Below are 11627 nucleotides of genomic sequence, written 5' to 3'. Positions count from 1 at the left end.
TCCTAGGACTTCCCACTGTGTAGTTGCCAGGTTACTTGTCTCCATCCCTCACCAGGTCGTGAGCACTGTGGGCAGGGACTGTTTTATTCAATGATGTGTCCCCATGGTATAGTAGAGCTCATGACAAATAAAAGCACCCAGTAATATTTCTGCTATGAACGAATGCATCGTGGCCAGCCCATTCTGGACCATAAGCCCTAAAGATCCATGGTTATCATGGTGCTGAACTACAGGGCAGATGGTTTTGGCTCCAGCTGGGTTGGGGCCAGATAGTCCTTCAGACATGTTATGAGTTCTTGAAACCTGGGACTTTAGTTGTCTGGGTCTAGCTTCTCTGGACTGTTATTATGCTAACCACATCTCCATTCAGCCCGCCCTTCTGGAGCCCCCACAAATTGACCTCACTGCGCCTGCTTTTATGAAAGGTTTATTCCTAGTGCTAGACCCCAATCTTCCAGGGCTCTAAGCACAATTAAACCAGGTAGGTTGGGGGGAGGCCCGTTCAGATGCAAGGCCAGAAATGGGTGTTCCCCATTATCCCCACCCCTTTGGTCCCAGTCCCCTTCTCTGCAATGGGCACGCATAGAGGAGGGACAAAGGATATTGGAGGCAACATCATTGGTCCAGAGGAGCCCACGATGAGCTGCCACTGGTTGACAGGGCCTTTTGAGGTTCTGCCATTGGTCAAGGGGCAGACCCCAGGAACTGGGTATAGGCCTGAGGAGTGATGCCATTGGCCAGGGAGTGATTTTGTCATAGCCTTTGGCTATGAAGTGGAAGGAAAAGTTCTGGGAATGTAGCCCAGTGGCCAGGAGTATATAGGACAGGGTGGCAGCTGCTGGGCCTGCTGGTCCCCTCCCTACAGCAGCTTGGGCAAAACTGGTGTCAGGCACCAGCCAGGAAGAGGGAGCCCAAGCCAGAGGGCAGGTGGCAGGGGATGTCCTATGTCCAATCTCCCCAACCCTGGGGCTGCCCCTCCCAATGTCCTTCTTGATAACCAGGTTGAGCTGTGAGCAGCTCACTGCTCCTCTAGCCAGGAGGGTTTCTCAGCTCCTGGTGGTCGAAGCTTGATGTTGAACTGCTGCAGGGTCTGCTCCAGCTGTTTCTGATTCCCAGCAAAGTAGGCGGACACGGCATTGTGGAACAGCAGCAGTTGCTTGTGCATCACCTTGATCTGGGGGCCCAGCAGGGTCAGCTAAGGCTGGACTCATAAACCCTCTTTCAAGGGCAATGAGCCTGAGCCTGGGCCCAAACTAGGGGCACTTGGACTCTGCTCTGATAATGCTTTAAAAGTTAAAGGAGGAGAAACAATCTGATGGGAGAAACGCAAGGGTGATTCCCCGCCCCCCACCCCATCCCAAGTTATGTTCCCAGAACCAGTAGTCAAACCCTCTAACAGAATAGGGCCAGGAACTGGGAGGAGGATAACCTGGCAAGACCCAGGCATTGAGGGAGTTTCTAAGCAACTCCTTGACCAGGCTACATTTCCTGATTCAATATAGCTCAGGTGAGTGAAAGTTCTATCACAGATAGGTATGTGGGCTCAGGTCAAGGGGTGGGGTTGGCACCTTGTTTTCTTCCAGAAACTTGAGCTTGATGGCCACGTCTCCCCGAAGCTTCTCATACTTGTCCCGATGGGCCTGGAATGTGGCCTGGGCACTTTCAAGTCGGCCCCGTGTCCCTGCATCTCGAGGGCCTAGGCTCAGCTCTTCTAAGTCTGTCCGATAGGCATCATACTCTAGCCTGGCGGCCTCATATTGTTTGACAGTCATGAGTGTGTCTTCCATGGTCTTGGTGACCAATGTGTTGATGCTAGAGACAAAGAAGTTCACAGCCCCAAGCAGCGTCTCCCCATTCTTGCACAGAAGCTTTTGTGTCTCTGCATTATAGCCAAATTCCTCCTGAGGGCAAAACGCAGACACAGGCTGTGACTAACTGTTCTTGCCTGACTGGAGCAGTAGGGCCCTTGAGTCCCCTCCTCCCCATGGAGGAAAATGACATCAAATTACACTGGAAGACCCAAAGATTGCCCCAGCAAGGCTCTCTGAGACACAAAGTGGGGCCACCCTGAGGATGCCTGGGGGTAGCAATATGAAGGGTGGGGAGTTTCTCAAATAAATTCATAGAAATGACCAGGAAGAGCTAGTGCAGCAGGCAGGGAAAGGGCTCCAATTAGGCCAAATATCATAGGCACTCTTGCCAACGCAGAAAGGGTTACTTGTGAGGTGTCCTCCCCCAACCCCTCCAACTTCTGGGCCTCTGTACAAACCCTTAAGCTGCCTCCACAGGTGAGTGTTGCTGGGGGCAGGGCTGGGCCCACCCTGGAGGGGTTCTCCCTGTGGGCTGCAGGAGGGAGGGAGGGAGGCTGAGGGGTGACTGCCTGGGAGGGCCCGGGCCCAGTCCTCCCCCTCTTTGGCCTAGCTGAGGCACCTGAAGCTCTGGGGACTTCTGGCTGAGGTCAGCAAAGGCGTCACCCAGTGCATGCTGGGTTTGCAGCAGGCTGTAGAGGTGGGCTGTCAGTGCCCGGCCCAGCTGCAGGACACTCTCATACTTGCGCTTCGTCTCACGCAGCAATTCAATCTGCAGCTCTAGTTCCAGGTCCACTGTTCGAGAGCCTCGGCCAAATCGCTCTGATAACAGCTGCTTTGTGCACTGATTGGGAAGTGGGGGAATATGTCAGAGACCCTAGCACCCCCAGGTTCCTGGTAGCAGCCATAAATGGGACATCAGGGTCTAGGAAGAAGGGGAAGATGTACCTAGGGGAGTTCAGGGACTAGAAGAGGTGTATATATATGAGTCCCACCTTGTATGTGTTGATGCCCCATTTCTTGACGATGTCAAACTTCTCTCCAGCAATGCCCCGAGCTACTTCATCTCCAGGGCCAGTGGGAGTGGCACTATGAGACGGATGGCGGCCAGACCCTAAAGGATCAAGTTCTCTGACACCAGCCTCTCTCAGAAACAATAGACACTTTTGTAGCCTATTCATGCTTCCCTCCCAGCATATGAAGTGACTTCCCTGAAGCAGAAGGCTGAGACATAGATTGCCCTACTCATTATGAGGAATTAATATTTTGCAACCCAAGACCTAAATCTCAGCATATATCCCTGAGTTCTTCTAGCTACCTTATGATGTTTTAAGAATGGCAGGCTTTGCTAACAGGACCTGAATTATCCCAGGTAGAATGCTACTCTGTGAGATTCAGTCCATGTTTAGTCACTGAAATTTTAGACTCTGAAGTAAAACTCTGAGAAGCTTCACAAGTTCCAAATCAGTCTTAAAATCCAGAGCAGGGACCTCATGTGAACTCTCTTAATCTGGCTCAGGTAGTGACAGCAGGGAAAAGATAATGAATGATTGTGTGTGAGGGGCTAAGTGGCATCAGATAGTCAACACTAGGAGCTGACCCTGGACCAGGAGTTCCCATGACCTCTAAACATAATTCAACTTTCCCCAAACATATTCTAAGGTCTCCAGAACCATTCCTGTCCCCAGCAAGCTTCTGTCTCGAAGCATTCATACCTGTGGGGATGAGTCCATCACCAGAGCCCCCATAGCCACCAGACACAATGCTGGTTTCGTTCAGGTTTGGTCCTGACACCATCACCTGCTGGAGATCCTACAGGCCAGAGAAGAAGGAGACTTCAGGAACAAAGGGGACAGTTCAATCATTTTGGGAGTGCAAACAAGGTTGGACTGAAGCATCTTAGAAAGAGCAAGGGTTATCTACACAGAATCAGAATAAAGAATTACAGAAAGATTGAGGGAAGTTCAGTAAGTTACAGGAAGGCTACTGGAACAGCATAAAAGCTAAGAGTTTACAAGCTGGGATTCAATTAGGACAAGAATCAAAGAGAAACACCTGCTCCAGCCCATCGTCCTCAGGAAGCTGCCCAGCTTCACCGTTCCCATGGATGGGGATTTCCATTGTGGCTGCCTTTCCAAGGATCCCGTCCGTCATGGCTGGGGCGGGGACTGGAGTCAAAGTCTCCACCCCAGGGCCCTGCAAAGCCCAACACAGGTGGTTTTGGAAGCGGGCCAGCACTCTAGAAGAGGAAAACCTCTCTTGCCATTTTTGAGGTTTAAGAGGTTGTCTCCAGCACCAAGAACGTTCTGGGTTCAGCCAGCACGCCTTTCCTTCGTTAGACACACGTATTTCTCCCGACCAATATGTGTACTTTAATACATGCACACCCAGGCCTTTCAGGTGTCCCCTCATAACCTCCCCAGCCCATCAGGACTATGGATTCATGCATTCAGCCGTTAAACGAGCACCTGCATTATGCTAGGCACAACCTGAAGCCCTAGGAAGACAGCAGTAAACAAAGCGATAAAGGCCAAGCTGTCTCAGAGCTTATCCCATTCAGTCGGTCCTCCCCCCCTCCCACCAGGAGATTAACTTCTTCCCCGGCCTCAGGTGCTCACCATCCCTCCAGGTACGTCCTACAATTGCCTGGCTTTTCCTACTCCTTCTTTCAAGTGGTCTCCCCTTCCTCCAATCCCTGCAACTCTTCATCCTCCCTGGGCCCACCTCATCAGGCCTTAGTTGAAGCAGCTGGTGTACGGTCCCCGCCTCTGGTAGAAGCCTCTCCTTCCCAGGGCATAGGTTTACACCTTCCAAAGTCAGTTCTGTCTTCCCAGGTGTGTGTCCCCGCCCCCCCCCCCCAATCACCTGGGCATCAGGTGTGTCCCATCCTTCCCCAGGGCTCTGGGGTGTCTTGCCCTCTGGATAAGTGTGTGCCTTCAACTCCCTCTCACCCAGGTATGCTGCTCTCACCTCGGGCCGGGCCGCTCTTCCCCTTAGGGCGCCAGGCCCCGGCCGCACGGGGACCTCGGGCTCCAGTTCCCGTCGCGATCCTAGGAGCAGGTCAGGGACTCGGCGGAAGTGACGTGCTCTCCAGGGCATAAGAAGCCGGCCACGTCGCAGGATCTAAGGGCGGAGGTGACGTTACCCGTAGGGGGCAGGGAGAGCCTTGAGCCAACCCCCCAGTCCTTGGTGAGCGCCGGAGATCACTTCCGGGGTGTTTCCAAACTGCCCCGGAAGTGGTATGAGCGTGCGCTTGGGGCGCCATGGAGCAGCAGCAGCAACTGAGAAATGTGAGTGGAAACTCAGCCGCTCCAGGCTGTCCTTTGAGCTCTCATACTAGTCCACATCGTGGGTACCCTAAAGGGTCGGGCGTCCGAGGGCTGGGAACGCGCGGCCCAGGTGCGCCACCCAGGGCAACCTTAGAAGGTGGGACCTGAGCGGAGGGTGAGACCCTCTTACCGCTGAGTTCCTTTTCCTGCAGTTGCGAGACTTCCTGTTGGTCTACAATCGGATGACCGAACTCTGCTTCCAGCGCTGCGTGCCCAGCTTGCACCACCGAGCCCTGGACGCCGAGGAGGTGGGGGACTGAGTAAGGAGGTTATCCTTGATCCTAAAGTTAGCGACATCCCTCTCCTCGCCCTTCATTTCTTCTGGCTCTGGCCATTCCGCTCTTCACCTCGAGGATGGATGGGTAAGGAGGGAGAGGGTCTTTTGGGCCCCTTCTTCCCCCTTGTCTTCTTTCTTTAGGAGGCCTGTTTGCACAACTGTGCAGGGAAGCTGATCCATTCCAACCACCGTCTTATGGCTGCTTATGTGCAGCTCATGCCTGCCTTGGTGCAGCGCCGCATCGCGGATTATGAGGCTGCCTCGGCTGGGCCGGGGGTCTCTGCTGAACAGCCGGGAGCCGCCTCATCCGGCACCTAGCTCCTTCCCACTCTTGAAGAGGAGGGACCCTCCCATCGAATGAACCTATGGACCTTAGTGTGCGTCGAGCCTGTACAGAGAAAACGAGGCGTGGCTGCTCCCTTTCCTGGAGCTAATAAAGCTGCGTTTTTACTGTGTTTAGTTTTTCTGGTGAGAGAGCCCACCTTACTGGCAACATGCTTGATTCTGCTAGTTGGTGCATATTGATTAGCTTCAACTTTGGCTACCAATAGGTTTCCTATTATGTACAGAAGGACAACTTCAGTATCCCCAGGCCTTTGCTTAAAGCAGGGTCTGTGGGTACAATTTTAAGGTTGCTACTAGCGGACACAAAGTTAGTTCTAGCCCAGATGCCAGAAAATGCAAGCCCTGTCTAAATGTCCTTATGACCTTGAGACTTAAATGGCTTACTTGTGAACAAGTATATAGTATTTCTTAACTTTTTTTCTTTTCTTTTTTTATATTTTTTTTGTCATTTTATTATTTTTTTAAATTTTACACTAGTTTATTTACAAACTTTGAAGACATTGTTTTCAAGAACAGATTCTTTCAATTTCCCTCACCCACCCCCATCATATTGTACAGCCCTCCTTCACATCCTCACCCCTCTGCTTCCAATCTCTCCCAGCCCTCATGGATCCTTATAATTTTCCTACAATAATGGTTTTATACAATATTTATCCTTGTTTGACTGCGTTAGTTCACTCAATATATGCTTTCCAGTCCCTCCCAAGTTAGGTAATAATTTACAAAATTATTGCTCCTGCACGCTGCATAGGATTCAGTCCATTTTGGAGATTGCAGTCCTTGAGTTTCTGCAGCAAATGTTTCAGGTCCTCTTCTGTTTCAGTAAACAAAGTTGTGTCATCTGCATAACACAGGTTGTTGATGAGAACTTTTTTTTCATGGACTATATCTTAAAGGATTCTGCCAAGTCTTGAGAAGGCAGGCAATAAGACCAATAAATAAAAAAAAAAACAAAAAAAACTGAAACCACAATACAGGGCTTCTATCTCCTATGAAGTCAGTAGACACCAAGCAGAGATGAAACTTGAAAGGATTTAGGACTTATATAGTTTCCCTGGGATACTTATTTCCTGTCTTCTCAGGAATAGCAATAAAATGTTTAAACAAGTCTGTGTTGTGTGCTTGTGTTGGGGAGCAGCCACAAATGGAAACACTTGAGGGCAGAAGGGCATACTTTGTAATACAGCCAGAGTTGAGGGAGAGGAATTCGATGGAGAAGTAGAAGGCAATTTGTTAGCAGCCAAGGCCGAAATCAACAGATAAACACTGACAAAGAATAGTGCCAAAGAGGCTAAAAAAAATCCCAACAAATTGATAAATCCAAATCTTCAGGACCTCTGATAATGTTATCTCATTTCACCCCTTGTCTCTAGTCTTAACTAGTTCTGTCACTCCTTCACATGTTTTCAGGATCTCTCCTACAGCTTCTTAATTCCAGTATCTCCATTTATTGCTATCATTGTGGAATTTCATTATTCAACAGTTTGAGATTTCACTTCATCCCAATCTTGCTTAACTCCTTTCTATCCAGCTTTTTCCTTTCAAGTTAGAATGGAGAATATGTAATGCCACTAAAAATTTATGGTCTACAACTTGAGTAAACTAATGCTCCTTTAGTTTTTCTAATCACTATGACAATTCTTTTATACCTTTTCTGTTCTCTAGGGAGCTGTGGTGGCCTAGTGATAAGAAGCTGTGCAAGGCCACCAGCTGCTCCATGGGAGAAGGATGGGCAGTCTCCTCCTGGGCTATTAACTGCCTCTGAGAACTCGCCAGAGAGTCACCTATATAGATAGGTTCCAACTCTTAAGGTACACAACAGCTGCTCTCTACCTCACTCCACTTTCAGTTTTCCCCTCATAAGGTAACTGCTTCATTTTTCACAGAGAAAATAAAAACTGTTAGGTACCACAAGCAAAAACCTTATAACCATCCATGAAACAGACATTCCCTTCTACATAGCAGAAAGTTTGTTATGTGCTGTTGAGTCGCTTGTGACTCATAAAGACCCAGTGTACAAGAGCCCTAAACCCTGCTCTATCCTGTTCCATTCTCAGTCTCCAACACACTCCCACCACCCCAATCACAGAATCGATCCATCTCTTCAAGGGTCTTCCTCTCCTGCGCTGTCCCTCCACTCTCCCAAACATGATGTCTCTCTCCAAGGACTGGTCCCTCTTTTATAACATGCCCAAAGTATATCAAATGATGCTTTAGAATCCTTGACTCCAAGGAGCAGCTGGGCTTCACCCTCTCCAGGACAAACCTGTTTGTTCTAGCAGTCCATGGTATATTCAACACTCTTCCAGCACCACAGCTCAAAGGCATCAATTCTTTATCATCCCTAGTCACTGTCCAGCTCTCTGATGCATAGCATGCAATTGCGAAGACTATAGCCTGGATCAGGCACACCTTAGTCTCCAGCCTGACGTTGCTCTTCAACATTTATGAGAGGTCCCTGACAGCTGGCTTTCCCAACGCAGCTCATTTCTTGATTTCCCGGCTGCTGGTTCCAAGAGTGTTGATTGTGGAGCCAAGCAAACGAAAACTGTTAAGTATCTAAATCTCTTCACCATCCATACTGATGCTGCCAGTTGGCCCAATGGTGAGAATCTTTGTTTTCTTGATGTTGAGCTTGAAACTGTATTGAAGGCAGCAGACCTTGACCTATAGCAAGTGCTTCAGGTCCTCCTCAGTTTCAGCAAGCAGGGTTGTGTCTTCTGCATAATGCAGGTTGTTGATGAATCCTCCTCCAGTCCTGATGCCACATTTCTCTTTCAGCTCAGCGTCCCAGATGATCTGCATACAGATTGAAAAGGTATGGAGACAGAATGCATCCCTGGGCAACCCTCTTCCCAATTTTGAACTATGCAGTGTCTCCTTGCTCTAACGACTGCCTCTTGGTCAAAGTATAGGTTTCGCATTAGCACAATCAAATGTTCTGGGACTCCGATTCTCAGAGTCAGCCATAGCTTGTGATCCACACAGTCAAAAGCCTTTGCATAGTCAATGAAACACAGACCATTCCTCCAGTACTCTCTGTTTTCTGCCAAGATCCATCTGTGGTTAAGTGCCGTTAAGTTGCAGGCAACTCATAGCAACCCTATGAAGGAGAGTCCTCAACGTTTGTGTGTCTTTCATCCTCTTTCCAGGTTCATAGGGTTTCTGGAGGCAAGCTATTAGGGAAGTGGATGTCACTCCTGCTTCCAAGCTTGTTTTAATTGGGGAGCTCCACCCCACACTGTCCGCCTTGGGCAACCAGCCATAACACATTTGACACATTGGTGCCACAGTGTTCAGCCTCACAGCAACCACAAGTTACTGCGCTGTACAGCAAGTGGACACACCAGGGCTAAACGACGTAGAGGAATGTTAGCTATAATATCCCTAATACCACGACCTCTTCTAAATCCAGCCTGCACATATGGCAGTTCTCTGTTGACGTGTTGCCCCAGTTGTTTTTGGGTAATTTTCAGCAGACTCTTGCTTGCATGTGATATTAATGATATTGTTCGATAATTTCTGCACTCTGTTGGGTCACCTTTATTTGGAATGGGAACAAATAACTGATTTCTTCCAGTCAGTTGGCCAGCTGGCTGTCCTCCAGATTTCTAGGCACAACTTAGTGAGCACAACCAGGGCAGGGTCTGTTTGTTGAAATATGTAAATTGGTATGCCATCAACTCCTGGACCCTTGTTTTTTGCCAATTCTTTCAGGGCAACTTGAACTTCCTCCTTCATCACCACAGGTTCTTGCTCGTACATTGTTGTTGTGCTGTTAAATGCCCTGGAGTCCTAGGCAACACATAGTGACCCTATGAATGAAAGCCCTTGACACTTGCATGCGTGACTTCCATCCTTCAAAAGTGGATTCCACTCCTGCTTCTAAGCTTGTTTCAACCGGGGAGCACCACCAAACACTGTCCACCATGGATAACCATTATCGCATTAGACACATCAGTGTCAACAATGTTAAGCTTCACAGCGACCACAAGTTACCTCTGTACGGCAAGTGGACACGCCAGGGCTATACGGCCTCGAAGACTGAACAAAAACAATGAAAAACAGGTCTTAGGGCCCCGGATTAGAGTCACCACCTTTGGCTTGGTAGCATCGCTTTCAGTTCACTAGGCCAGCTGGTCTTTCTTGTTCATACTTTATTTCATGAAATTCTTTGTCTGCCAATTCCTTCTGGTACAGTGAATGTATGCTCCTTCCATCTTCTTTTAATGCTTCTTGGATCATTTAACACTCTACCCAAAGCATCCTTAAGTATTGCCACTCTTGGCTTGAATTTGTTTTTTAACTCCTTCAGCTTAAGAAATGCTGAGCGAGTTCTGCCTTTTTGATTTTCTGACTCCAGCTCTTTGCCCATTTCATTACAGTATTTTGCTTTGTAGTCCCAAGCTGTCCTTTGAAATTTTCTGTTCAGCTCTTTAATTCTTGATTTCTTCCTTTGGCTTCCCAGCACTCTAATGCAATATTCAGAGTCTCATCTGACATCCATCTTGGTCTTTTCTTCCTCTTCAGTATTTGTAATGATCTTTTGCATTCTTCATGGATGATATTCTTTATATCCTCCCAGAGCTCATTTAGTCTACGTGCACTGGTGCTCAAGTCCTCAAACCTGTTCCTGAGATGGTTTTAAAATTCTAGTGGGTAGACTTTAAGATCAAATTTTGGTTCCCGTGGCTTAGATTTCATTTTCTTCACTTCAGCTTGAACTTGCATATGAGTAGTTGGTGGTATGTCCCATAATGAGCACAACTCATAATAGTATCAGTACAACTCATAATCTTATCAATACCAGATCTGAACCCTGTCCAATCCTGCACCATCCTCATCATCTCTAACTTACTCTGAGCCTATTGCAGTCATTTGTTTTTATTATTATTAAATGAATGTTTTACAGAGACTTTGGATTTCCATTCATGCAGTCACTTTCAATCCAACTCATTGAGGGTCGTCTTCTCCTTTGCTGACCCTCCATCATGTTCTTTTCCAAAGTTAGTTCCTCTTAAACCATAATGAAGTAATGTGACACAAAGCTTTGCCTCTAAAGAGCAACCTTGCTAGTTTGTAGCTACATTTCTCATGAGGGCAGAGTCCATGTCTGTGCTGCTTACCATAGTGACTGGCACATAAAATGTGTTTGGTAAATATTTGTTGAATGTGTGATTTTTCAGTTTCATTTACTATTGACATAACCAAAGGAAGGTTTTTATCAAAAGAAGGGGAAAAAAATCAGTCTGCACATTTAACTTTTTACCTTCTGCCAGTGATTTAAATATGCTTTTCATTAGAATCTCATTAATATCCTCTTCTCTTACTATACATAGATCAGTGAGCACCTGAAAGCCCTCATCTGGATCAAATTATTCTTTTTATTTGCTCTCTCTTTGTAGGACCTGTTTTAAACAAAAAAATAAACAAGGCAAATCAATTGCCACCAATTCCATTCCAACTCAACAGCTCTGTAGGGTAGAGTAGGACAGCCTCATAGGATCTCCAAAGCTGGATGGAATCTTTTTATGGGAGCAGAATGCCACATGTTTCTGCTGTGGAGTGACTAGTGGGTTCAAACCACCAACCAGCCTTTTAGATTAGAGTGCTTTAACCACTCTATCTCCAGAGCTCTTCATCTCCATTGTCACCACTTTATCATACTTTTGTCAAGATGCAAGAGCCTCCTATCTAAGCTGTGTAAGTCTGCACCCATCAACCAGTTGGGATTTAGCCCAGTTGGGTGTTTTCATAGTAGCATGACAGGTAATACTCAGAAAACATGCTAGTAGAGTTTATTAGGTGCCACACCCGCCTCGCTGTCCTCTCTGGCCACGACGCCTGTGTGACAAAATGGGTCGTCCG

At 47.7% G+C, this 11627-nt stretch overlaps 2 protein-coding genes across 4 annotated transcripts; one reads left to right on the top strand and one right to left on the bottom strand.

The window, feature by feature from the left end:
• Window positions 1-414: 414 nt before the first annotated feature.
• On the bottom strand, window positions 415-4980 carry ARFIP2 (ADP-ribosylation factor interacting protein 2). 3 transcript variants are annotated; one of them, XM_006885463.1, is made up of 7 exons: window positions 4779-4843; window positions 3864-3964; window positions 3524-3620; window positions 2804-2922; window positions 2431-2652; window positions 1569-1901; window positions 415-1174 (listed from the first exon to the last, which is right to left on the bottom strand). In XM_006885463.1, exons 2-7 carry the CDS (start codon window positions 3960-3962, stop codon window positions 1019-1021), a joined length of 1026 nt encoding a protein of 341 aa, XP_006885525.1. In that variant the 5' UTR covers window positions 3963-3964; window positions 4779-4843; the 3' UTR covers window positions 415-1018. The 3 variants fall into 3 exon arrangements, with proteins under 3 accessions (XP_006885525.1, XP_006885524.1, XP_006885523.1); XM_006885462.1 differs by lacking the exon at window positions 3864-3964 and having other exon boundaries at window positions 719-1174; window positions 4779-4980; XM_006885461.1 differs by lacking the exon at window positions 4779-4843 and having other exon boundaries at window positions 1019-1174; window positions 2804-3014; window positions 3502-3620; window positions 3864-3962.
• A 91-nt stretch (window positions 4981-5071) lies between these two features.
• Window positions 5072-5732, top strand: TIMM10B (translocase of inner mitochondrial membrane 10 homolog B (yeast)). The gene is made up of 3 exons (XM_006885460.1): window positions 5072-5098; window positions 5290-5385; window positions 5556-5732. The coding sequence occupies exons 1-3, from the start codon at window positions 5072-5074 to the stop codon at window positions 5730-5732; spliced, it is 300 nt and encodes a 99-aa protein (XP_006885522.1).
• The last annotated feature ends 5895 nt before the right edge of the window (window positions 5733-11627 follow it).

The sequence above is a fragment of the Elephantulus edwardii genome, unplaced genomic scaffold (assembly GCF_000299155.1).
Source record: "Elephantulus edwardii isolate Elephantulus edwardi_28Jun2011 unplaced genomic scaffold, EleEdw1.0 scaffold00044, whole genome shotgun sequence".
NCBI lineage: Eukaryota > Metazoa > Chordata > Mammalia > Macroscelidea > Macroscelididae > Elephantulus > Elephantulus edwardii.
The sequence above is the reverse complement of the archived record's forward strand: the minus strand, read 5'-3'. Positions and strand labels throughout refer to the sequence as shown.